General features: G+C 37.2%; 2 protein-coding genes across 8 annotated transcripts in view; one reads left to right on the forward strand and one right to left on the reverse strand.

Annotated features, from left to right (window-relative positions):
- Nucleotides 1-15617, reverse strand: part of LOC306885268 (triple functional domain protein-like) — a 110895-nt gene extending 95278 nt beyond the window's left edge. For all 4 annotated transcript variants that reach the window (XM_079441681.1, XM_079441679.1, XM_079441680.1 and 1 more), the window contains exon 1: nt 15239-15617. In XM_079441681.1, coding sequence (XP_079297807.1) covers nt 15239-15308 — 70 coding nt within the window. In that variant the 5' untranslated portion in view covers nt 15309-15617. The remainder of the gene's footprint in view (nt 1-15238) is intronic.
- Nucleotides 15618-16949: 1332 nt separating this feature from the next.
- On the forward strand, nt 16950-27961 carry LOC306885270 (uncharacterized protein). 4 transcript variants are annotated; one of them, XM_079441684.1, is made up of 14 exons: nt 16953-17165; nt 17321-17389; nt 17519-17587; nt 21101-21125; nt 23476-23562; nt 24171-24319; nt 24406-24522; nt 24632-24674; nt 24774-25497; nt 25652-25715; nt 26312-26389; nt 26475-26576; nt 26659-27226; nt 27405-27961. In XM_079441684.1, the coding sequence occupies exons 2-14, from the start codon at nt 17330-17332 to the stop codon at nt 27629-27631; spliced, it is 2313 nt and encodes a 770-aa protein (XP_079297810.1). In that variant the 5' UTR covers nt 16953-17165; nt 17321-17329; the 3' UTR covers nt 27632-27961. The 4 variants fall into 4 exon arrangements, with proteins under 4 accessions (XP_079297812.1, XP_079297810.1, XP_079297809.1 ...); XM_079441683.1 differs by having other exon boundaries at nt 16963-17165; nt 24771-25497; XM_079441686.1 differs by lacking the exon at nt 21101-21125 and having other exon boundaries at nt 16950-17165.
- Nucleotides 27962-27979: the final 18 nt, after the last annotated feature.

Genomic DNA, 27979 nt, shown 5'->3' on the forward strand with positions numbered 1-27979 from the left:
ATATATCATTTAAATTAAAAACATCAAATACATCAAATAATTATAAAAAAAAATAAATAAAAAAAAAAAAAAAAAAAAACAGTAAAAATCATAATCTGTGAAATAGAACCCGAATTCCGGAAATGTTGGGACATATTTTAAATTTGAATAAAACGAAAATTAAAAGACTTTCAAATCACATGAGCCAATATTTTTTTCACAATAGAACATAGAGAACATAACAAATGTTTAAACGGAGAAATTTTAAACTTTTATCCACTAAATGAGCTAATTTCAAATTTGATGCCTGCTACAGGTCTCAAAGAAGTTGGTTGTCTCCTCTCTGTTTCTCTGTCAGCGTAGCACCATTTTGGAGAGCATCCGATGGATGAAAAGTGTGTATGCTATTCTCTGTCATCAGTAACATATGGATACGCTGTTTCCGTTCAAATCAGCGTAAATAAACATACAATACGTATCCATGCATTACTGTTAACAGAGAATAGCGTACGCCCTTTCAACTATGGAACAGCTTCAGACTTTGACTTTATGATGTTTTTGTGCTTTCATGGGGCTCAATTATACAGAATAGTATACGCACAACATTGGATTTGGATTGGTCTCATCTGACCGATACCTGATCCGGCAGAAAATGCCAGTATTGGAGCAGATACCGATACTGAGTATCGGATCGATGCATCCCCAGTCTTAGAGAGGCAGAGTCTCTCAGGAGTAAAGATGGACAGAGGCTCTCCAATCTGTGAAAGAGTGCGCAAAAAGATTGTGGACTACTTTAAAAAATAATGTCAAATTGCAAAGGCTTTGCAAATCTCATCATCTACAGTGCATGACATCAAAAGATTCAAAGAAACTGGAGAAATCTCTGTGTGTAAGGGACAAGGCCAAAGACCCTTGTTGGATGCCTGTGGTCTTCGGGCCCCTCAGACGACTCTGCATCACTCATCGGCATGAATCTGTCATTGACATCACTAAATGGGCCCAGGAATACTTCCAGAAACCACTGTCGGTAAACACAATCCGCCGTGCCATCTGCAGATGGCAGCTAAAGCTCTATCGTGCAAAAAGAAGGCCATATGTGAACATAGACCAGAAGCACTATCGTGTCCTATGGGACAAGGCTCATTTAAAATGGACAGTTTCAAAGTGGAAAAGTGTTCAATGGTCAGATTAGTCCAAATTTTACATCACGGACGCCGTGTCCTCCGGGCTTAAGAGGACGGAGACCATAAGTCCATAAGTGCATATGGTATGGGCAGCTTGCATGTTTTGGAAGGCACTATGTATGCTGAAAGGTAGGCTATATAAAAGGTTTTAGAGCAACATATGCTCCCCTCCAGACGACGTGTATTTCAGGGAAAGCCTTGTGCATTTCAGCAGGACAATGCAAAACCACATACAGCAGCTATTACAACAGAATGGCTGCGAAGTAGAAGAGTCTGGGTGCTGAATTGGCCTGCCTGCAGTCCAGATCTTTCAACTATAGAGAACATTTGGCGCATCATTAAACAAAAAACACATCAAAGATGACCACAAACTATATCAGGCAAGAATGGGATCAAATTCCAACAGAATTACAACCTGTAGCAGGCATCACATTTGAAATGAGCTCATTTTATGCATACAATTTCTCAGTTTAAACATTTGTTATGTTCTCGGTGTTCTATTGTGAATAAAATATTGGCTCATGTGATTTGAAATTCTTTCAGTTTTTATTTTATTCAAATTTAAAAAACATCCCAACATTTCCAGAATTTGAGTTGTATTAATACATCTTGAACTGTTTCATATTTGAATATATTTTAAAATCTAATTTATTCCTGTGATGACAAAGCTAAATTTTCAGCAGCCATTACTTCTGTCTTTAATGTAAGTGCAAAAAAGACTTCTACAGAAAACAATTAAGGTACTTTTTGGTGCTTTTGTTAGCAAAAGATGGTGGAAATCATAACTCCATGTTCTACAAATTTCATCTGCTATGTTTCCCCTCTGTAGATTGGAACATCAAAGTGAGGTTGAATAGAGAATGGAGACCAAATATAAACACGTGTGACATACTTGCAATGCCAAGCGCATGCCTGACACTGTTACTCACAACTGGGACACTTAACGTTCACCGTGCTAACACATGTACTCAGACCACACAACAAATCGCTTCTCAAAAATGTTACAGTTAAGTCTGTTTACGCCCCAGACATTTAACGTAAAACGGACTAGATGAATGGGTGATTTATCATGAGGTGGTAAAAATGAATCGTTCGTTTCATTAATCCACTCACATTCGAAAACACAAAAACTTGCCAAAAATCACACAAACATGCACAGCCCAGTGCTCAAAAGCAAACCGTTGAAGGCAACCGATTACAAGATCAAGCATACTATTCCAGTCCAAATAAGGATACGCAAACTAAGCGGACAGTGGAAAAGGCCTGGTTCAAATCCACTCCTAGGGTGAAAAATAATTTTTCCACTTTCATTCCAAATCCCCAGCAAAGAGCTGTTTACCACAAACTATTCAGTATACTCACAGAAGACAAAAGAGCCATTGCATATTGCTGAGAGTGATTTTAAGACTTGAATTTCACAACACCGCAAATGTACGCCAGCAACAAAACAATACACACAACAGGGTTGTTGTGAGGTCACTTCTTTCCTTTTGGTGTGACCAGACAGGAAATGAGCTAGTGACATAAAGAGGCTCACAATACAAAGATACACACACACAAGGTCAAATCGTGTGTTTGTTACATGTCTACAACTTTAGTCAGACCCAAAAGCCCCTCCACTTAAAGCCAAACAAGAACAAAAGCACAGGGCTGCTGTGATTCAAGCCCACGTGTCTACAGCCCCGCCACTTTCTTACCACACAAGTCCAGTCATTGTGATCGGACCCTCCTTTTGTAGAGCAGCAGGCGGATAGTCATCGATCAGACTCATACGTGAATCATGTGTTTGAGGAAAAGGGGCCTCTCATTGCCACATGCTTGTTATCTGGCTCATCCAGGCCTAATCAGGTCTCTGCAACGAACAAATAACAAAGCTGCGGCAGAAGTCCTAAGCATGACTCTGTTTCAGAGCTTTGCCACCCTGAGCTGTCCGGGAAGCAGTTCAGAGCCAATGCCAACACAAGAGAGAGAGTTCTGATCCCTATCACACACCAAAAGACGTATTTCTCCATGGTGCAATTAGATTAAGCTCAACCGCCAAATCTGAGGCTCTTTCATGTGTTGATGTCTGATATTTTGAAGGTTAGGCTGCTAGGCCTATGTTGGTGCTCAGAAGTATGGAGCGATATCGCAGAAAATAGTGTCTTGATTTTTTTCAGAAAATTTGACCGATTCAAATTGTTATTTCACACTTAAAAAGGAAACAGATGATAGAACAATAACAACAACTAACTAATAACAATACACCACTGTGCGTTTACAAGATAACCGCAACTCTAGTTTAAATGTTTCTAGTTTAACTGATCATTTCTACACAGAAATAGCACAGACACTGGACAAGGATAGAACTTTCTAGCATGCATGTTTTTTCAAGCGCCAGTGTTTACGTACACTACCAACTGAAGTGTACTTTGAAAGGCTATGCATTTGGCTGTATGCTAAGCCAAGGGTGCCCAATCTTGCTCAAGGAGGGCTACTGTCCGGCAGAGTTAAGCTCCAACCCCAATTAAACACTCGCAAACCAGCTAATTAATGTCTTCAGGCATACTAGAAATTTCCAGGCAGGTGTATTGGGGCAAGTTGAAGCTAAACAGGACATTTGTCACCCTTGACCACAAAACCAGTCATAAGTGTCAATTTTTAAAGATTGAGAATTTATACATCATCTGAAAGCTGAATAAATAAGCTTTCCAGTGATGTGTGGTTTAGTATAGGACAATATTTGGCCGAGATACAACTATTTGAAATCTGGAATCTGAGAGCGCAAAAAAAATAAAAATACTGAGAAAATTGCCTTTAAAGTTGTCCAAATGAAGTTCTTAGCAATGCATACTACTAATCAAAAAATAATTTTAAATTTACAAAATATCTTCATGGAGCATGATCTTTACTTAATATCCTAATGATTTTTGGCATAAAAGAAAAATGGATCATTTTGACCCATACAATGTATTTTTGGCTATTGCTACAAATATTCCACAGCGACTTAAGACTGGTTTTGTGGTCCAGGGTCACATATGCACGAGCAGGTTTGGACACCCCTGCACTGAAAATTCACATCAAAACTCATACAAAGTATGCTTTGTATTCAGCTGAATGTACACAAGCGTTCGTGTGAAAACCGAAGAATATATCATCTAGCATTGCTTAGACTAGGGATGTAACGGTATGAAAATTTCTTGGAGAAATGTGGAGATGTTCAAAAAGTATCGACACACAAATCACTTCAACAAGTTTTATATTTAAAAATCAACAAACGGCAAATAAATTGATTCTGATTCTAAAATGATTTTTGTTTGCATAATCACTAAAACAATAACATTACCAATGATGTTCGGATTTTAAATGACAACTTGACTGACACCAGTTTAATAGCATGTTCAAATATCTAATGTAAATGTTCAAACAAAGCTTTGAAAAAGTTTCATATAAAGGTAAACCTCACATTTCAGACTGTAAATAAAGAAAAGGGTTAAGTCAAAATAATAATTGATTATAGGCTATGTATATTATCTGCTCCATAAATAATTCTAGATAACTTATCTGAATTGATTAAATGTGTAGAATCTTGTTTTTCATCAACCGGTCAAAATTTACAGCAGGGCATGCAAATTCGGTCCGTTTTTGGCCGGACAGAAACTGCTGCACACAGGCTGAATGTAAATATAAGTCTGTAAATTCACTCGCTGACAGCAGGTGGCGCTTTATATGGAAAAGCTGAATTACAGCTATTGTCAGCTCCGCGGACAAAGCAGTATTGCGATTAAAAACACTTGCTTTAGGTATTACATGGACCGAAGATGAAAACAAAACGCCATTGAATCGTTTCTGAAGGCAGTCAGAACCTTCAGAGGTACATTCATACAATTAATTCACTCATATATTCACTTGTATAATTCCCTTAGCACTCTTTTAAAACCTCCCAGCTTTTCCCCCCTGTTTTCACTCAGAATGAAACTACTCTGCTGCCGTGCACACGTGAGACTGTTACACTCTGCTTTATGCTGGACAGTATTTATTTATCATGAGTTGTTCAAATCGTGGTAATCGAATACGGTTTTAATGATAATTAAAATATGAAACGGTAATACTAACCGTGGGGAATTTTATCATGATTTATCGTCAAACCGGTAATCGTTACATCCCTAGTTTAGACATTAAAATAAAAAAATGAGTGTAGAGAAATCCGTCCAGTTGTTTTTGAATGCTATGTCTATCCTTATGTAAATTCCCCCTAAGAATCACATCAGATCAGTGCTTAGCTCAAGAGTCGTTTAGATGGCCCATCAACTAGTTATGAAAATATGTAGCTTTGGACAAAGACAGTATATAAATGACTGATACATCACAGAATCTCATTTCTCATCTACAATATGGCCTAAAATAATGGTTTAGTATGCATCAAATGTGCCAGAAATGTTAATCAATAATTGTTTGTCTTTTGTATTTGTTTGTCTTGCATTATACTCAATAGTTAAAATTATAACTTCTACACAGCAATAATTTACAAAAATGGATTCAAAAACCAAGTTCATAAACAAACAAGGAGGAATTTGACCCGTCTCTAGAGTTCAACTCAGGTTAGAATAGCAAACAAAATCTCACATTTAACTGCTGATGAAATATTAACTTGTATAGCATGAAATAGACATGAAATGGTATGTCTGGACTATCAAATATACAAACAGAAGCGATCAAAAAAATATTCACAAAAACAATCGATCAACTGTACAAAAAAGCTGCTCAGGTTCCCTTGAATAAGATGTTCGTCACAGGCCTAATTCTGGAGGTCTCCATGGAGCAGCACCCAGAAGTCTGGAGAGCTGCAGTAAATATGCTCTGCTAGGAGACAGACGGCATGACGCATGCTGACGTTCACCGTCATTGTGTGCTAGTGAAAAAACAAAGGCCATGAAGAGTTAAACTGCTTAAAGCTGCAGCGTGTCATTTCTGTACCACTACCAGCACCAAATGGGACTACAAAAATATTGATAAAATAATTTCCAAACAGGTTTCCCCACCCGTTTTTCACTGTTCAGCCATACAGACAGTCCCACCCCAAACACACACCCATTGGTTGAACAAATGTTGCTGTGCAAATCTGCTCAAACAAACAGAGCTTTCATGTTGAAAGAAGTGTTTACACTTCTCAGAAAATCAACCAACCTGTAGTTGTCTCTGTACATTAACCTGACAAGAAATATTTTAATCTTGAGAAAGAATAGATCACATCAATTTTAAGTGACTAAAATACATTATATATATTGTGCAGCAAAAAAAAAAAAAAAAAACTAAAAACAATTATATTTTTTTAACAGCACAAAAAAAACCTTAAAAGTGGGCAAGTGGGATAGAGGTCTTAAAATGTTAAGCTTGTATTTTAATTTCAAATGTTTAATATTTTAAAAAATGTAAACAATTCAGCAAATTAGGAGTAAAATTAATTCTCAAATGAATTCCAAGTACAAAAAGTTTCTTAATTTCTTAAAATAATTATAAAGTATCTCTTAAACTTCAGTTCATCTTTTATTTGATTATTGCTGTATAAATAGGAAATAAGTAGAATAAGATGAAATCCAGAGGTATGAATGATATGAAAGCAACTGTAAAACAGTTTGTAGAAAAATACAATGAATCTTGACAAAGTTACATCTGGGATCAGAGACATAGCTCAAAAGCTGGACAACTACTGTAGTAAACAGACCTCTGCAAAGAAGCTAAAGAACACAGAAGTATTATTCTGGGCCACATCCATGTTAGACAAGTATGATGAGCTGATGTGCTGAAGTATGCTTGTGTGAGAAAAAAAATAAAAAAAAGGACAACAAATAAGCGGCAAAGGCCGAGCCGTTTAAAGACCAAAAACACATAGGAATCAATCAAACAAAACCAGGACACAGACAGAGAGAGCAAGAAAGAGCGTGTGAGAAAGAGAGAGAGAGATCTCCCCATCCCCCTGCTCTCATTCCCTGATCTATTTTGACAGTCTCCATTTCTTCCCTTCTCTCTCACTATTCTTCATCCTCCTGTCGTACTATTCCTTGACCTTAACAGTGATGAAGGAGGTGATGCTTCATGACATTCAAAAAAAACAAAACCCCTATAAAGACTGGTTAAGAAGACCAGATCAGAAACAGATCAGTACCTATGATAACACAAATACTCTAAAGGTGTTATGAACAACCCAGAAATCAAAAATGCACATATTTATAACAGCCAGTGGGCCGATTAATCATTGACACATCCCAGTGACAAGTCATTTATGACAATACGTAGCTTTGCACTTCCCCACTTTAATCATGAGTGTAACTGAACATAGGAAAGCGCACTGCATTTAATGGCATTAGACTTCATGCTCTCAAAGACAGCAACCCGCCTCATGTTTAAATGATGAGCACATACTCAAGTCTATGGATTTTATGAAGGCCTTCCACATGATTCATTCATGCCTCCAATCAAGCACTCACAAACATCCCCCAAATGAGAATTGAGCTTTGAGATCAAGTGTCTGCTGTTATATTAGAGCTCATTATAGCATCGTTTTAAAACAAGCCCCAGGAGAACAGCACCGAAAGAAGGGGAAAACTCACTGGCATTATTATGCAGGTCAACACGTAGTCAACGTCGAAACAATCATTCCTTTTTTTAGATTACAGTTTAGTACCATGTTTAGCTGAACGAAGAAAGGTCTAACTTCATTATGTTTTACTACAGTTCATCTACAAATAACTCACAGCTTCTTAACATGTATAGACTCTTAAAAATAAAGGTTCTTTATTGGCATCCATGGTTCTATGAAAAACCTTGAACATCCATGGAACCTTTCAAACGCAGAAAAGGTTCTTTATGGTCGAAAAAGGTTCTTTAGATTTTTAAAATAGTCTTCAAAAAGGTTCTTGAAGACTAGAGTAATGGCTGCTTAAAACTCAGCTTTGCCATTACATGAGTAAATTACATTTGAAAATAAACTGGTTCTTTTTAATTGTACGAATATTTTGCAATATTACTACTGTATTACCTTAGTGAGCATAAAATGATTCTTTCGAAAATAATTTTAAAAAATCTGAATTATCCAAACTTTGGGTCAATTCTGGCCATTTTATGTTTTTCGGTTGAAAATAATACCCACTTGGCAGAATAAAAGTAATTTTATAGATCTTTTAAAAAATAAAAGATTTTCCTACTTTTTCAGTTTCAATTTAATGTAGAATATATTGATATTTTATTTAACATATTTTACATTATGTGCACATATTAAAATGAGTGATAATTCAATGATGTCATTGATCCATAAACATTTCTTGCTAGCCGTCAAATATTTCAAAATTTTAACAGGAGATTCAGTCACAACTAACGTCAACATGCATGTCATAACATATTTTTATCAAAATGTGGATCTTTTTGTATTCTCAGAAATTATGGAAATTAAAAATGTAAAAGCAGCAATACCTTTGAACCATTGTGCTTGATTGTTATTGTTTACATCCCTCTAAATGGTCTATAGTTCATACAATAGCTGAGCAACTGCCATTGAGAATAATGGGAATGTTAACGATAAGCTTTCTCCAGGCATTTCAAAACTCCTTGGTGAGAATGTACCTTAATGACAGGCTGAGAGAGACAGAGCACAATGTTCCCTGTCCCCCATCTCTAAGGAATAGTGAGGAGATGCATGAAGTACACAATCTTCTCAAATTAAGTATCATCAGAGGAAGGACGTTTGGAAAACATCAACAAGAAGAGAATGAGAGAGGTGCAGATCGCTCTGTGAAATGATATGCCAACCTAGCTGCAACAAGGGAATCTGCAGGCTGTATAGAGTAAACTGAAAACAGAGCATGGACAGAGATGGGATGAGAGAACAACTGACCCCAGGCACCGGAATGAATCCCCAGGGTCTTGTGCTGGAGCCGATGGCTGACTGAGGAACTAGGCCAACGTGATGAAAGCAAAAGCTCATTGCAGTCTTGCACAGGACACAAAGTGATGCAGATGTGCCTTCTCAAGTCCTCCAAGTTTTGAAGAAATGCCAAAATTCACAACAAACCTATGACAATTAACATTTAGGCCGCCCTGGATGAAAAGAGGAAGAGCTAAACAAGTTTGCAAAACAAGGAGCGCATATGAATGCATGTTCTGTGAAAATCTATTTGAGGATGGATGCCATCGCCCTCCAAACATTTGATGTATTTTGATGGTTCAGGCAATGCCCCTACGCATTGTAGTGAAAGAACTGGGCCACGTGTCAGGGGGCTTTTAAAACAGAAATTGGATTCAGGTGTGCCTTTTAAGGGACCCTTTAATACACAAACATTTCTTTGCCACAGTTGTTTTCAAAAAGGGAAGATGGACTTCTGCACTATTGTATTCACTTTTGTGAATGATACTGTCATAGCTTTGTCAATGGCCAAAGAGCTGTAATCAAGTGCTTGATATCAGCTCAAATGACATTGCTTATGTGGCTAGTAGGTCGAAACAGATGTGTATTTTTATGGTAAAATTAACAGGTCAGGGATAATATACAATCAGCAGGTCATAAAGGCAAAATCAAACATAACATAACAGAGTGATCAAGACTCAGACGTAAAGTGTAAACACTTTTAAAGTATATAAATGGACATGAATAGAGCTGTGTATCACCAGCTACCTCTGGCTATAGTTTCAGAGTATATGCTTATTTGACTTGCTGCTTCATTATGTGAACTCTAGAATTAGAACATAAATGAACTAGCCAACATTATTTATTTTTTTAATTAAATGAGAAAACAACTTTTTTTTAAATTAATAATAAAGTCTTTTTACCATCATGCTTAATATTTTTCTCCACACAGTATAAATGGATCTTTATATATAGCTGTATATTTAAATGTCATTATATTTTAAGACCAATCATATTTTCAGGTCCTTGGCATCAAAAAGTTTAAAAACCTCTGTGATAAGGGGGATTAATATTATCTGTGCTGAAGACCAAATATGCTGTCAGTACAGGTTCTCATCATGACAGCTTCCACCAAACAGAATTAATGCCAATAACTGACTCTGTTATCAATAACATGTTCCTGCACACACAGTTTCTCTATGAGAGATGTTTTACCTCTCACCCTCATTTCAGTCCTTATTCTGTCTCTTTTGATTCTCATCTGCCCTCTCCCTCTAACTATGTCCCTCATTTTCTCTCAGGATGATCCAGCATTGGCCTCTGTGATTTACTGTCGGAAGCTGTCTTGGCATATCTCTCTCTGCAGTTGAATAAGTAGGATCTTCTTGCGCTGTGCCAGGAGACAGAGGGGGCAGTGAGTGCACCATTCCTAACCCAGCGAATGTAGGTCAATACGACCTTTCCCTACCACACATGGAGACAGAGAGAAGAGCCAAATCAGAAACTGGAAAGAAAGAAGAAAAAAAATGACAGGGAGAAGGAGAGATAGAGAAGCTGGATAAATCAAGAGGCCATGACACAACAGAGACATAGAAGGAGAAAAGGAGAAAGAGAGAAAGAGCCTGGGGTGAACGGGCTGAATGCAGGGACGATCCAGCTGGGGTGGTAACAGTCAACGACAAAAAATGTAACTCCTCAATGCTAACCACATGACGTCTGAGTGTCAAAAAAATTAATCTAACGCTACAGAGAGAAAAACGAATCCACTGCCAGGCCTCCAAAAACTACCAGGGGGCCTATTAGCCAAGGACAAAGGCACCATCAAAATCAACAGAACAATTTAGCACACAATGCAAAGTTCAAAAAGTAGTAAGTACCCAAAAAGAAATGAACAAAAAAAAATATCAAGATATATCCAAGGACATTTATAGCGACGTGCAATTAAGTTAAAATACATTCTTCAGTAGGTATGTATGGCTCAACCAATGGCACGTGTTTGGGGGTGGGGCCATCTGTTTTGGCCAATGGCAGATGGAAAGTGTTTGGGAAACATGTTTGAAACAGTAATTTTTAAATATCAACGTCATGATGGCGTTGTTCCAGTCATGCACTTGGGCATGAATAATTAATAAGGTAAATTTTCTTTGCTGTTTTCAATATGTATTTACACTGTTTTATGGTTGCTTTTGTTGTTTAGTTAAGTAACTTGCTGTTTGTGACATCTGGAGTTCATTTTTTACTCAAAATGACCCTTCATACTACTTCAACACTATTTACCATCATTGTGTATTAGGGATGCAACGATACCATTTTTTCAGAACCGATCCGATCCTGAAAATTCTGAGTATCTGCCGATACCGATCCAATCCGATACCAGTGCAGTTTTTTTTTTAATCGATGTAGAATTTCTATACTTCTGTGTGTCTGTGTGTTACTCTTTTGTGTGTTAAACACAATCTACTACATATAGATAACGTCATTTTAATGAAAAATAACAAATTAAAAAATATATAATCATAATCTGACAAAAATACTATTATAAACTTTGTTTATAATACAGCAAAAGATACTCTAGAAAAATCATGGGTGCACAATAGTTTTATAAAACCTAGTGAAACATTTTACAAACAAAAGTGAATAAGTGTAGGACTAAATCTGGTGAAATTATACACATTGCTCTTTGAATTGTTGTAAAATAAATTCATGAAAAAACAAGCAAATACATTTATATAAATAATAGGCTACTATAAAATTAAAAGACATTTCTTTTAAATCTATAGCACAGTAATGAAGGCAGCAACATATGATAGATAGGACAGAACAAGAAAGACAATTAATAATCTTTCATTGCGCAAAAGTATTATAATAATTAAGGCTCCAATATAGAGCAGCAGAAAGCGCTTATGCGCATCCCGTGCGCAGAATGATGCGCTTGAAGCGACACGGAGTCACAGCGCGCAGCCCTCTGAGTCCGCATAGAAACGTTCAAGGGAAGAGATATTGATGTGTAGTGTATTAAATCGGTGCGTAAGTTTATTAAGACTTTTCTTTTAACAGTTTTAAACCTCAGAGTTTGACTGTAGTAACCGAATGCGACATGCAGTTTGATCGTGAATGGAGGATGACAGACAGACTTCTACTCTTCAGAGAGAAGAGTATACCTGAACTTGAATTTAAAGACTTAAATATTCATCTGTACCTCAGATTAAACTATGGAACAGCTTCAGAACACTTGAAATATAGTGCACAAAAACTTTATGGTGCTTTATAATGTTGCAGAATAATGCACAGAATAGTATACGCACAATATCGGATTTGGATCGTCTCGACTGACCGATACCCGATCCGCAGAAAATTACCGTATCGGAGCCGATACCGATCCTGAGTATCGGACCGATGCATCCCTATTGTGTATCATGTGCCAAGTATTCAGGTCTCTGTGTTCATTCAGTTAATAACTATATTGAGTCAACATATTACCTTTAAAAGGAATAACGAGTTGTCTACTTGCTTACATATGTGATTGTAACTAAACCACATGCTTTATAGGCATTTTGTTCAGTGCTATGTTGTTTGAGTAAAGTTTACAAATTGTGACTGAGTGAAATGTACTTGAGTATTGCAGGGTAAACTTCAAATAATTAAGTAGAAATTACTCATCAAACTCTGCCTGGCCACTAATAATTTTACATAACTTAAGTAGATTTTACTTAATTCCTTATTTAAATTTTACCTTAAAAATATGCGTGCAAAAACTTGCAAAATAAAAATCAAGTAAATTTAACTTCTTGTTTTTTTTCGGCGTAGTCACAGATTAGTCCATACACATAAACTGCCAAGAGCAAGACATTAAGAACAAAAAGTTACTGATGAAGCCAAACAAAAGATTGGCAGAACATTTTCAAATTGTTAGAAATATCTACATCTGTGAACGGATGAACTTTGCGAAAATTGTGACGATTTGCTCAGACTCACAGAAAGACGATGTTTCGGCAGCCATTACTTTAGTGTCACATGATCCTACAGAAATCATTATGATTTTGTGTTCAAGAAACATTTATTATCAATGTTGAAAAAAATGTGCTGCTTAATATTTTTGCAGAAACTGTCACTTTTGATCAACTTAGTGTGCCATTGCAATTAAAATTATTAATTCCTTTCCAGAAAAAATAAAATAAAATCAAACCCACCCAAACTTTTGAACAGTAGTGCATATCATCGTTGATGTATTAGACAGCAGATTCATTTCTATGGCATGTAGATGGATGACAAACACGGGGTCAAGGTGTTTAGTGAAGACAAGGGTGAGGAGGTGGGGTTAGAGACAGAAACATGGTCTGTGAGCTGCTGCCGCGTGTTCAAACATGACAGTACACTAATATGTGCAAAAACTGAATAAGACAGATCTTACTCATACAGGCAGACAGGACAAATAACACAAACATCAAGAGGCTGTAAAATGGGTAATAATATTAAACAGTAAATTAGCAGCTATACTGAAAAGCAGCAAGATGCTTAAAACCATAAGCCTCTTGAGGGTTCTGGAACAACCAAAGATTTCCGGTGTGAAAACAGAAAGATGCAGTACTTCCAACTGTGGTTTCACTACCTAAACCAAAACAAAACCACTTTGCTTGTATCTCAAGAGGGTGCTGCAATTTGTGTCAATTTTGATGTAACATAATTTAGAGAAATACTTTACAGAATAAATACTTGTCTACTTTCGAGAAGGTTACCCAACAAAAACAAGCTGTTATAACCTGATTTTCTATTTAAGGTGGTCGCCAAGCTGGTGTTCAGCTGGTTTAGCTGGTCCCCCAGAATGACAAACTGAAAGTCCCAGAATTCATGTGAAGCCACCCTGACCAGGCTGGGACACCAACAATCCAGCTTAGGCTGGTTTGAGATGTTGTTTTCTTCAGGATAGGACTTTGTGACCTAGTCTTGCAGAAGCATTAAAATGTGTCTTGTGAATGATTAACCAGGGCTGGTAGATCCTGCTATCAGGAAAACCATAAGATGTGTGTCAATCTCTATATATGTATGATATACAATCCTGTATCCATCATCAGATAGCTCTCGATTATTTCCCTGTATATACCTCATTGCATCTTCACTAACATAAAAACAATCTAATATTTGATTAAAATGAATATAATATTCCATAAGCTAGTTCAAGACAAGGTAATTGTGTCATCAATCTTTCTGGAATAGCTTTGCTAACTTAGCAACCAAATGCTACACGATCAATCAGGCTACCGATGAACTTAGCTAAATCTAACCGAAATAACCACAATCGTGTCTGCCGATATCTTTTACATGAATAATGACCTTTTAACGTTAAGTGCTGTGGTATTAAATAGTCTTTCACCACATCAATCTATCACACCATGCTAGCTAGCTAGTTAGCAAGGAGTTAGAGAGTGCCACGCCAGGTCATTGTTTACATTGCCGACTACCTTTGATTCGCAGATCCGTCTGATATTTCGTATAATATTGACTGTCAGGCTAACTGACAGCCTTGTGTTTGAAAATAACAGCATTTCATTTATATTCGATGGGTGACAGTTAATTTAAAAGTGGCATAAAGGGGACTGACACTCTGAATTTAATTCATTTTTATGGCTGCCTCTAAATCAAGATATTACAGTATTGAAAATAATACTAAAGCTGATAATAGACTATATTCATGGAGTTTTGTGGGGGAAAAACTGTATCTGTGAGTATTAATTTATGTATGCAGAAGGTGGCCTGCACAACACTCCAGCTAACCTTATTTCTAGCTACAAGCTCTTTATCAATAAGTTGTACGATTGACCCACATATATTTAGCATAATGATCTCTATTATCCCTTACTGACTACGCTGATAAAAATCTATAAGTGAAAGTGATTTCTGTAAATATCCATCTGAAATCTTTAACCAACGAGCACCAATGGCTCTCGCACGAGCTAACGACACAACCAACTGAAATTTCTCCAGCTAGGCTGTTATAAACCACATTTTCAACCTAATGCAAGTTGTCAGACCAGCATAATAGTGATTTTTGCACTTAATGCATTATGGTACAAAATCGACTGCAAATGTCCAGGGCGATCCAGCTTCACCACCCACCCACCCTACAGGGGCCAGTGCACAAACAATGTCCCACAGCCGCGCGCCATTCAATCAGAGCAGCCTCGCGAGCTTCGCTTACCAGATTTGAAGAACGTCGCTATATCGGCCGCGTCCTTAGCCGCCTCCTCGGCCCCTTCCCCCGAGCTCATGGCTGTGGCGAAAAACACAAAAAAACTAATATCCAAATCCTAAAGTTGTTCTTTATTTCCCCCACAGGCAGAAGGATTTAGAAAAGATGTCCGCCCCTGTGTCTAAGGAATGATCTGACACGGACGGGAAAAGGATCACTTCTGAGTGCTGGGGAACATCACAAAACCTCCTCCATCTTGGGTAACACACATTAATAGCGCCGGCCGGCGGCTCTCCAGAGCGTAGCTGAGACCGAAAGTCAGGAAAGACGGCAGGGGGCGGGAGTTTGCTTCCGAAAAAGCCTCTTTCCAGCCTTTTCCCTTTCCAGTGACCTTAACTGGGTCCTCATGGGCCCCATAATGAGTTTTTTTAGGTACAATATTATGGATTTTGAAACATACAGTTTCCCTTGACACTTCAGAGCCTGTTTATGGTAGATCCCTATTTTATTATAAAATACAAGACCAAAGATGTCTTCTCGATTATCTCTCTCAAACCTAAGATAAAGGTTTTTATTGTAAACCCATTTATGCTGTATTACTTTAAACACAACAACGTGTTTAAAGTTAAGCTCCAATAGTTTGTTAAAACGATTGAAAACTCTAATTTTACTCTCATATTTTCTTCAGGTCATTTCTGCCCCAATTGACTAAAGGTACCTTCATTGTAACTCAACAAATAGCTGTTTTGTTGTTTGTTGGTTTTGTATTTTTGTATAAGTGAGGGTGAATGGCTTTTCACAATTTTGAAGTACACAATTTGTTTTACTGCAAGTGAATGAAATAATACATTAATTGTTATAAAACATGAGATATTATGAAATGTAAACAAAAAGTAATTGCAATTATCCAGGAAAAGTTTTTTTTTTTTTTTTTTGTTAATCAGGACACATTAAGACCTAAAATACAGGCTATATATATATAATACATATATATATATATATATACATATATATATATATATATACATATATATATATATATATACATATATATATATATATATACATATATATATATATATATATATATATATATAAATTTATATCTAAGCAGGTAGGTTTCTTGAAGCATATTGGGGACGTCGCCATAGTTCTTCTGGATTGAGTTCTGTTTCTTCATGTCATTCCAGACAGACTTTATTTTATAATGTTATCAGTCTTTTTTTATTATTAAATTGTAAAAGAGAGGTAGTATTTGTGTTTGTCAGTGGAATTACTGTATTGTATTTTTCGCTGTTGTCTCTGTCACGAAGCCTTCACTTATTGCATCACACCGACATCTGGTGGGAAAACTGTATGAGCGTTCAGATAAACCCACGTGTGCTGCATTTTAACAGAATGCTGTTTCTAACTCATCTATATAAAATCAGTCAAAATATGACAAATCTGTCATCTGTTTTGTCTCAAAACTGTATGAATTTCTTCAGTGGACTAGAAAAGATTATGTAAAACACTAACAGAATGAGTCTCAAATCACTTGTGTGTGCATTTTATTGTGAATGGTGTCTGAGGCTGTTAGTCGCTTAAATTGTACATGATATTTAATTTTATGTTCCATGGAAAAAAAAGAAAGTCATACAGGCTGGGAACAACGCAATATAGATTTTTTTGATGAACTATTTGTCACCCATCCACTAGAGGTAGTACGAACGTTTTTTGCAGCAAAGAGAATTGTACCACAGAAGAAGTCGAGCACTAAGGAAGTGGCCAAACGAATTGCATTACACCACTTTTGTTTCTTTAACGTCGATAATCTTTTCAAGAAGACGCTGGAAAGAAGTAGAATAATTTAAGAAAATAGTTTCATGTTGAGTGCATTAGATCACTAATTCGCTCATCTTGTGCTAATTCTTGCGAGCGAGGCTTTGTACAGGAGGTGCGTCGCAAATATGATTTATACGTAGATGTATTTGATATGCAAAGTGTAATATGTTTACTAGATTCATGTTTTGTTTACTGCATTTTTTCATGGCTTGACCAAGAGCATACTGTGGGAATAGCACTCAATAACACAACACTGTCTTATTTTAGTTTCGAAAGATGGCCGATTTACTGACGGTGTACGACGATGACCAGGCCAACAGCTTCATTGACTGCACGGTAAATCTGTCTTATTTTGACCCGAGTGCTCAAAAACAGATATTAATGTTGGTCCTGTTCATTAAAACTTCATGTAAATGTATTGACCTAACTCTGTGGGACGTCATATTGATAAATGTTGTTCCTCAGATCTGCGATAAAAGAATACGGGGAGAAACTCATTACAAAATCCACGTGACCACATTACAGCATTTGAAGGTAAGGAGAGAAAATCCAGTGTTGTGACTGAAGGAGTACAAATAATAATTGATTATAACTGAGCACCAAATCAGCATTTTCTTGGGCAGAGCTGCTGAAAATGCAGCTCTGCCCATCACAGGACTGCATTTCATTTTAAAATATAGTAAATAGAAAACGAGTCTTTTACATTGTAGTATTTTCTCACAATATGTTTTATAGTATTTATGATCAAATAAATGCATCCTTGGTGAGCATAAAAGATTTTTAACAATGAAAATATTTTATTTTTCCAAACTTTTGACTGGTAGTACATGTATAATTTAGTATTTCTGTGTTGTGAAGTATAATTTTATTATATATTTTAAGTGTTTTCAGATTATAATACTTCGATGTGTTGTTTTACTCACTTTTCTGCCTCGTTCAACTTTAGGATTTCTAAGGAATAGAGATCAACCAGCGAACAACATTTTGCCTGTTCATTTCTTGTCTTAGACACTGTATACACAGGTTATGACCTTGTATACGGGTTATGTCTGCACTTCTTTACCAGTCCAAAAACTACTCATTCTTCTGCTTTTAAAGCAAATTAGGAGGAGTCGTGTGGACACTGGAGTGTTTTGGACTGTTTGATTACAATTTTTTTTGTCTTTGTCTTTACTGTAAGACAGTGAGATGCCAGTCCAATTACATTTCATTTTGAGCACCATATGCACTTTATCATTTTAGAGGTTTATCTTTTTACTTTAACAAGGGTTTCGATCTGTCATGGAACCCTTGTCATGGATATTCGATCTCCAGAACAGTTGGAGCTGCTTGAAACGACATGTATATTCTTGTACACTTCTGTATATTTGAGAAGATTCTAAAGCACTGTCACACATTGCATTGTTTTGTTTTTAGTCTGAGGGCATCCTCACACTACTCAATACTTGTCATCTGCACTAAAATGTGCTGTAGTTTGGCAGCCTATAGCCAATATGGCTGTTGTTGGTGCTGCAAGATGATGTGCTTCTTCACAATACTGCTAAAGGATGATTGGATGCTGTGTGCTAAAATGGCAAGAGTTGTCAAAATCTACCAGTTCCAGTCTGATTGGCTGGCCACAGTGTTTCCGGGAGTCAGGCTGCACAGCTTTTCTTTTCTCAGCTGTTCCTTGTTGCTTTGATTTTCCAAAGCTTGGAGATTCTTGACGTTGAATCTTTGGAAGATACTTGAGTGACTCTCCTCAAGCACAATCATATATTCAGCTTGATTTCAGATTTGTGCATTTGAAATAGTTATACTTATGTTTGGCCAAATGGGAATTCTCACCATACAAATCTTACCATGCTATTTTTGTTTTGTGCATCCTTTGTGGAGACTGCTGTGCCACTATAGCTACTGGCTACAAAGGGCTGACAGAAAATAAGCCAAATTTATTTCTGTTATATAACTTAGTTGTTTTATGGAATGGCACAGGATACTGAGTCCTGCTCAAATCCAGTAACACATTTTCATGTTTTTGTTATTTTTAATGACTTACAGTGGTGTGAAAAAGTGTTGGCCCCCTTCCTGATTTTTTTTTATTTTTTTTTGCATGTTTGTCACACTTTAATGTTTCAGATCATCAAACAAATTTAAATATTAATCAAAGATAACACAAGTAAACACAACATGCAGTTTTTGAATGAAGGGGTTTTTTTATGAAGGGAAAACGAAATCCAAACCCACATGGCCCTGTGTGAAAAAGTGTTTGCCCCCATCACACCTGAGTTCAGTTTCTCTAGCCACACCCCGGCCTGAGTACTGCCACACCTGTTCGCAATCAAGAAATCACTTAAATAGGCCCTGCCTGACAAAGTGAAGTAGACTAAGAGATCCTCAAAAGCTACACATCATGTTGAGATCCAAAGAAATTCAGGAACAAATGAGAAGGAAAGTAATTCAGATCTATCAGTCTGGAAAAGGTTATAAAGCCGTTTCTAAAGCTTTAGGACTCCAGCGAACCACAGTGAGAGCCATTATCCACAAATGGAGAAAACATGGAACAGTGGTGAACCTTCCAAGGAGTGGCCGGCTGACCAAAATTACCCCAAGAGCGCAGCGACGACTCATCCAAGAGGTCACAAAAGACCCCACAACAACATCTAAAGAACTGCAGGTCTCACTTGCCTCAGTTAAGGTCAGTGTTCATGACTCCATAAGAAAGAGACTGGGAAAAAATGGCCTGCATGGCAGAGTTCCAAGACGAAAACCACTGCTGAGCAAAAAGAACAAAGACTCGTCTCAGTTTTGCCAGAAAACATCTTGATGATCCCCAAGTCTTTTGGGAAAATACTCTGGACTGACTAGACAAAAGTTGAACTTTTTGGAAGGTGTGTGTCCCATTACATCTGGCGTAAAAGTAACACAGCATTTCAGAAAAAGACTATCATACCAGCAGTAAAATATGGTGGTGGTAGTGTGATGGTCTGGGGCTGTTTTGCTGCTTCAGGACCTGGAAGACTTGCTGTGATTAATGGAACCATGAATTCAGCTGTCTACCAAAAAATCCTGAAAGACAATGTCCGGCCATCTGTTTGTGACCTCAAGCTGAAGCGAACTTGGGTTCTGCAGCAGGACAATGATCCAAAACACACCAGCAAATCCACCTCTGAATAGCTGAAGAAAAACAAAATGAAGACTTTGGAGTGGCCTAGTCAAAGTCCTGACCTGAATCCTATTGAGATGCTGTGACATGACCTTAAAAAGGCGGTTCATGCTCGAAAACCCTCCAATGTGGCTGAATTACAACAATTCTGCCAAGATGAGTGGGCCAAAATTCCTCCACAGCGCTGTAACAGACTCATTGCAAGTTATCGCAAACACTTGATTGCAGTTGTTGCTGCTAAGGGTGGCCCAACCTGTTATTAGGTTTAAGGGGCAAGCACTTTTTCACACAGGGCCATGTGGGTTTGGATTTTGTTTTCCCTTCATAATAAAAAAACTTAATTCAAAAACTCTGTTGTGTTTACTTGTGTTATCTTTGATTAAAATTTAAATTAGTTTGATCTGAAACATAAAAGTGTGACAAACATGCAAAAAACTTTGAACATTCTCATTCAAATCTTTTCAGCTCTTACAGTTCCGTCATGACATGTAACTTTATGAAATGCCTCATTATTCATCTTATTTCCTTTCATGAACAAGTGAAACCCAACCTTATAGTTTTTTTCTGGAAAATTTGGGATTCATTTTCCCACACACAATGCTTCCTTCATAACCATATTTGCGGTTCTTCAAACTTGAACTTTTTATCCAGAATGATGCACAATATGTGTTCCACAGAGCTTCTGGGGTAAAGTGCCTTAACCAAGAGCCCAATGATAAAAGTTCTCCCCCTATTGGGGTTTGGACCATCTACCTCTACCGTCAAAACACTCTTTGTTGCTTATGTGTTATTAACCTCTGTTTACTTTATTTCAGCATTGCAAGTAGGTCCTATGAAGTGCACATAAGTAAAATGTATAATCACCTGTGCCTGTTTTTCCTCCACTGTTTATCTCTTCAAAGAAAGAGGACACCCTAGCTTCACAAGGTAAGTAGTAAAAGTCACAACTTTATCCAGAATTACTTCTAATGTCTAGGCATCTCACGGCCCCTGATTCTGCTGGATTTATTAAAACAAATTAGTTTATAGTGTTCCAGTGATTAGTCCTTATTGCGTTCAGTAAAAAGTCAGATTAAATTTTTTTCAGACAGTTATCATCAATGTAATAGGATTATATGAAATGTCCTGAAATCAAATTAATTAGTTTTATTTATTTTGAGATTATATCGAAATTAATTGTGCTATTTAAAAGCACATATACTGTATCAAATCAGGAAATTCAACAGAAATCTCAAGGAGTTTGTAAGTATTCACATTGTCAGGTGTCATCTCATAAATTCAGAAGGGTTTCCTTAGAGAAGGATGTCCTTCTCTCATCAAAATGTGTGGACATTACAGCTATAAAACTCACAGGATTCACCACTGATGATAGGAATCATCACAAGAACTGATTTTTGTCCTTAAAGTGATATCAAGACCTAGAAGCTAGAAGACTTTTTTTGGTCTGTCATGGATTTGAAGACAAAGAAGAAACATAATCCTGTTGGAATCACACAGACCTGGATTTTTTTTATCCATTAAGTGGATTTTTGTATTTGCAGTGAAACCATGGAAGATTTAAAAAACAGGAATAACAGGAATTTTTTGTTATTCTAAGAATAAGACTTGAATCATGGGTGAGTTTTTCAACTTTCTGTGTAAGGTCGGCATGCAATGGAAAATGCAACCTCCTTTTCTTTCCTATTATGCCGTGTATCAGAGTGATACAGCTTCTTGAATGAGAAAAAAAATGGGACTTGAGTTTGTTTATCAGGATATGATTGGCCCGCTGCGATCGTTTCATGTAGGTGACAGGTTGTTGTGGGGAAGTATTGAAACTCCTTTGGGTATTGGACAATCTTATTGTCCCGCCTTCTCTTCTCTGATGTGTACATTGATGTTGCAATCATGTTTTTAATTTAAAGATTATGAGGACATGTTTAAAAAAAATAGTAATGATGATGTGCGCACAAATCTTTATAGATCTGTAAAAATCTTAACTTTCAGGACCTTATGGTTCAATTCATTGTTCGTGCTCTCCGGTATATTTTTATTTGTTCAGTGCGAGATGATTAACTTGTAAATGTGTTCCCCAAAAACATCATACATGCTGTAAATAGCACAATGCTTCCAGTGTGCTCGGCAGATTTTTTTTTTATTTCCAACTTCAAAGCATCCCCTTTCAAATTTGGTGATTACCAAAGCAGGCATTGAGGACAACAGAAGCAAGCATGCCATACACATTACGTGTGGACAGTATCGCAGGTGGATAAGTATGAAATTCTATAGCATCTGGACTGGTCATCATCCTGGGGAGACTGTTTTGCCATGGCAATTAAATGCTAGTACAATCGGTGTACCAGCTCATCACCTGGGCACTGTGAAAGATCACTTTGCTATGAAACTACTGGACCTTGATGCTGGAAAATTTTCCTGAAGCTTCTTAGATTCTAGAGATCTGGATGCCCATTTGTATCCTTAAGTGGATTGGACAGTTTGGTCTTGTTTCAGCGTTATTCCACAATTCGAGACCAGATTGTCATTCATCAAGTGACGTCTTTCATGATGGCTAAAAATTAGATGGACTCCCTGGATTCTGATGGAAATGTGAGGTTTCAGCATGGAGATGGTGGAAATGGCTATTATATACCAGTACAAAGAATGACTCAGGAACTGCTTTACTTGCCAAAAAGCCTCAGATCTAGATTAATGTGTTTAAGCAGAAACAGTGTTTGTAGAAATTAATTTTGTCTTGTCTGTTTGATAGCATGTCAAATAGAAACCCAATGTTGAAGCAAACACCAACATTTTGTTTTAACACCGAGAGGAGTCTTCATCAGCTAATTTGTGGAAATGCTTCTTTCCTGTAGCTCTAATAGTAGAGCATGGCGCTAGCAACGCCAAGGTCATGGGTTCGATTCCCAGGGAAAGCAAGAGATGATAAAATGTAAAAACTGTAACTTGAATGCAATGTAAGTCGCTTTGGATAAAAGCGTCTGCTAAATGCATAAATGCAAATGTTTCTCAAAGCTTAATACACTGTGGTTCACTAGTGGTTGCAAAAAAAAACCAACCATTACTGTGATCTGACCTGTTTAAACGGGTAGAAACCGCTTATAAAAACAATGCGTGACAATGCACCTTTTGCAACAGTGTGGGTGTATTTTCAGACATATTTTTCAGATTTTGCTGCAGTAAAAGAAATATAGGATCTTTCAGACATAAAGAATATATATTTTTTGTACACTTGTAAACTTCTGAAATTATCATGTTTTATGAGCTGATTCTGTCCTTATAGGAGAGATTCTGAGACCACCTCCACTGCCAGAATGGACAGACATAATAGAATATTTGGAATATCTGAATCTTGATGAGCCCATCATTGGTAAGATGACTTCATAACCAAAACCATTCAAATTAACATAGAATTAAAATATTAGAGTAAAGTGGTCTTAAAGGGATAGGTAACCCGAAAATAAAAGTTTTGTCATTTACCCACCTCACGTCATGTCACCTACACTGAAAGAAGATGTTTTGTAAACTATTTCATATGGTGGCCGAGAGAGCTCAACGCGCTGCAACTTCAGAAAACGCATGCAAATAGACCAAGCACCAGCAAATCAAGAAAACATCTTCATCAGTTTGACAGCAGGTGCTGCAAATGCTCCCAACACAAACAAATAAATTTTATTCGCAGTGCGTTCCTTTGTTTGGTTTTGTTGTGAGCATTTGCAGCGTGTGTGTTGTCAAATTGAGGAAGTTATTTTCTTTATATGCAGGTGTTTTATCTATTTGCAGCGTGTTGAGCTCTCGGCCACTGTAATTTCAACTGTGTTTTTCCCCATACACTTGAAAGGCAGTGGGATCCAAAATAACATTGGAATTTGGACCCCATTGACTTTTATTGTATGGCTGAGAAGAGTACTGAGACATTTTCAAAGTATCTTTTTCAATTGAAATATACCACTCACTCTTCCTTCTTTTTTTGGTCAGGTCTCCACTCCCTGATGCAGATTCCAGATCATGTCACTGAAGATGGCAAAACTGTGTTGAAGTACAAGTGCCGAATGTGTGTCGTGGAGATGGACCTTTACAGCATGGTGGCCCATATCGTTGGACGCAAACACAGACAAAAATACTTGGTATGGTGACTTTGTTCCTCATTATACTTTTACCCTTATACTGTTCAGAGTGAAATAAATTGTTTACATTTGATCTGTCTTGGCAGGAGCTGAAAAGACCAGACTTGGTTACATGGCAAGACAACAATCAGAAACAGCCAGGTCTCGTTGCCAGGGCCAAAGCTGCAGTAGTCGAAAAGCAAGAGGGATGGGGAAAGCCAGTGGTATTATATTCTTAGTGGATTTGTTGCTTGTAAAATTGATTATTTTGAGTAGTTTTGGATAGAACACATAGAAATATTAATATTAATATTAATTGTAATTTCATTTTAGGCACTCAAAAGACCTCAAGAGAAATTCAGAAATGTTTTCCAAGGTGAATATTTGAGGTTTCAATCACCATCTGATTTTTCTTAGAATAGATCTTTTTTGTGACTTTTTTTTATAATTTTTTTTTACCCTTTGTAACAAGCAGGAAGTGATTTGCAGGCCAGTGTTCATGAACAACCTTACTATGGACAAGACTCTCTTGGGAAGCCACCTTTCCCTGAACAGATTCAAAAACAGACATACTTAGATGAAGAACGACAAGGAAGACCCTATTATACAGGCGATAAGTATGAGCAGTACAATAGACCTAATAATCCAAGCCACGCAATCCGCCAACAATTCTATCCAGAAGAAAACCAACATCAAAAACCTTACGAAGATGCTGACATTCGAGGAAGACATTCACGAGGTGATGATTATCCTGAAAGAGAAATGCATACAAGGCCCTATGCAGACCAGGGTGGGCGGAGACTTCAAGAAGACTATGAAAGAGAAAGTCTTGGCGGAGGACAGTTCTCAGGAGGTAAAATAAACCGATTTAATGACAAAGACCTCCGAATCCGCCCAGGAACATCAGATTATCAGAAAGAGCAAATGGAAGGTAGGCAGTATGCAGGTTATGAAGAGAGAAATCCTTCCATGAATCCCATGTCAATGCAAGGAAGAAGCTTTAATGAGGAGAAAAGGGGGACTGTCAGAGAAATGCACAGTAGGCCTTGGGACAAAGCTAATGAGGTACAAGGTTACCCCACTATGCTTAAACCCAGAGATCCAAGAGCATATTCACAAGAAGCAGTTCCAGCTAAAAAGAAAAAGAAGAGCAGATTCTCTGATGCAACCGCAGAGGAAATAGCACACGCACATACGAGGTGACGTGTTGATCATTTCAGAATGTTACATTCAGAAAATTTGTTGCTCAGTATTATGAAATTTAATGGGTGTATTTTTACACTAATAAGGCTGCTGTCTTTAATATGCCCCCTTTTTTCTCTTTTTTTTTTTTTTAACTAAATTCTCTTTCAGACATTCAGATAAATCCACCCTAAAAGAGAAACCAAGAGGAGCACCGTTTAGAGCAAATCCTCCGGTAAAACTGCAAAGACAGTTGCTCTTATTTACACGCAAACCAACTGTGTATAAAATGTTCTATTTTAAGATAACTTGTTTTTTTAAATATGGTATATAGGTATTCCTATGATATACTTTGTCATGAAATGCATTTAGATGCAGTTCAATTTACGTGCATTTAATTGGACTAAAGCAGTAAGTTTGCTTGTTAAAATGTAATTTAAATGTTTTGTGAAGTCAGACTAATGGTGCGATAATATTGCAGACAAATTCCAGTCATTTCAGTAGGAATTCACTAATCCTTACCTTAACGTAAATGGATAATGTGATTATAGCTGTTCTTTGTTTCTAGCGTGGACTGTATTCACATTAATCAAACTACAATTGGCTTCATTGTTGTTCGCATACAAGACAGAGTGATGTACCACATGTATTCAATCTTTCAAATGTTCAATCTCACATTGTGATTTTATATATATATACTTCAACAGTCAGATGAAGACTGTGGCTAGACTATCCACTAACCCACTGTAGCTCCATTATATTGGTGTGATATAAATGAACTTAGTGTTTGTTGTAATATTTATTGTTTGTTGTTTTTGTTTTTATTTACAGTCGTTAAATAACCAATTTGTGGATTCTGGAAGTACATCCCATCTTAATCCAAAACATGAAAATGTTCTGGACATACTTGTGAGTGCAGAATATTTGACAAACATGAAAAAGACTACCTGATAAACTGGAGTTTTCATTTGAACATATTCTGTTTAAATTACAGAATGACATCGAGATTGATAATATGGACGAAGCCAGATTTCTTAAAGAAAAGCTATGCACAGTTTTGAAAGAGTTTCAAGAAAACAAATCCAGATGTACTGGGGTAAGCACAGTGTCATCTGCTAAGAATGATTCTTATTTAATTCAGTCTAAATAATTATCTGTTTGTCGTCCTTCATCTAAAGGGCCATACTTCACAACCTGTCAGTGATCATAGAGGGGTAAAGCAGACAAGGGATGACCCAGATGGCATGCATTTGGAAAAGAGAGGTTTCCAAGAGGCCAGACGATATGACGACGGTCCCAGAAGTTTCCAAGAATCTAGACAATATGGAGATGACCCTAGAATGTTTCGAGAGGTCCAACAAATTGGGGATGACCCCAGAGGTCTTAGAGAGAGCAGACGTTATGAAGATGATTACAAAGAGTCAAAACGATTTGATGGTTATCTTAAAGAAGCAAGGCCATATGCCAATGATCCCAGAGGATTTCAAAAGACGATGTTACAAGAGACCGCACGAGATCTTCCAGAGAGGAGACGTTATGATGAAGATCCTAGACAAAAGGAACAACATTTTGAAGAATATTCAAGAGCAGAAGCTCCAAGAAATACTCAAGCGACAAGATATTATGAAGATGATTACAGAGGCTTTGGAAATTTGGATCCTGAAAGAAATTGGGAGCATCAGAAAGGACGTTCATTAGAGCGTTTTGAGAACAGAGGCCCAGCAGATGTTGAGAGGTGTTTTCAAGGTAATCATACATCCAATTTTTTCAAATGGATGTAGGGCAAACTAGTCTTCCTGAGGAGCAGATGACAAGGAATAACCTTGTGATTACAGTGTTTTGAAGTGTTACGAATTTGTACAACTTTATGTAAAATCTTCTATATAAACTCCTGATTGGTTCCACATGATTATCTTGATTTCAGAGAGCTTTGGCAAGCCTCCTGTTCACTTTCAACCAACCTCTCTACAAGAAGAAGCAAGGATGTATGCTGGAAGAGCACAGCAGAGGTCTCATCAGAGTGACCGTCACCCAGGCGATGAACCCTACGACCCGTTCCACCCATCATCCTCACCCCCTCCAGAAGCGTCCAGCTCCACCAGTCTCGACAAGATTGCATCGACTCTTCTTGAGCTTGTGGCTCGTAGATAAAGTTAGGCTTATCAGTCAGATAGCTCATTATATAAGATGGGTATAGCTTAATAATAGTCTACAGTGATTGATCATCTTGATGTATATTCTAAATCTTTCAGTAAATTGAATACTGTTTTCATCCATACATACTGCTTATCCCCTGCAGGGTCACTTAGGGCTGGAGTTTATCCCAGCATCTCGGGGCTCACACACGCACACACACTGTCTCATTTGTAGCCTGTTTGCTATTGTGTTTTCAGTTGGGTTTGTGTACTATGAAACTGTAATGGGTTTTGTTCAAATGGTTTAATAAGAAAGATGATTGAAAATAATAAACAGTTCAACCCAATTTTAACTGTCCTTTTT

The sequence above is a fragment of the Barbus barbus genome, assembly GCF_936440315.1.
Source record: "Barbus barbus genome assembly, chromosome: 19".
In the NCBI taxonomy this organism is placed as follows: domain Eukaryota; kingdom Metazoa; phylum Chordata; class Actinopteri; order Cypriniformes; family Cyprinidae; genus Barbus; species Barbus barbus.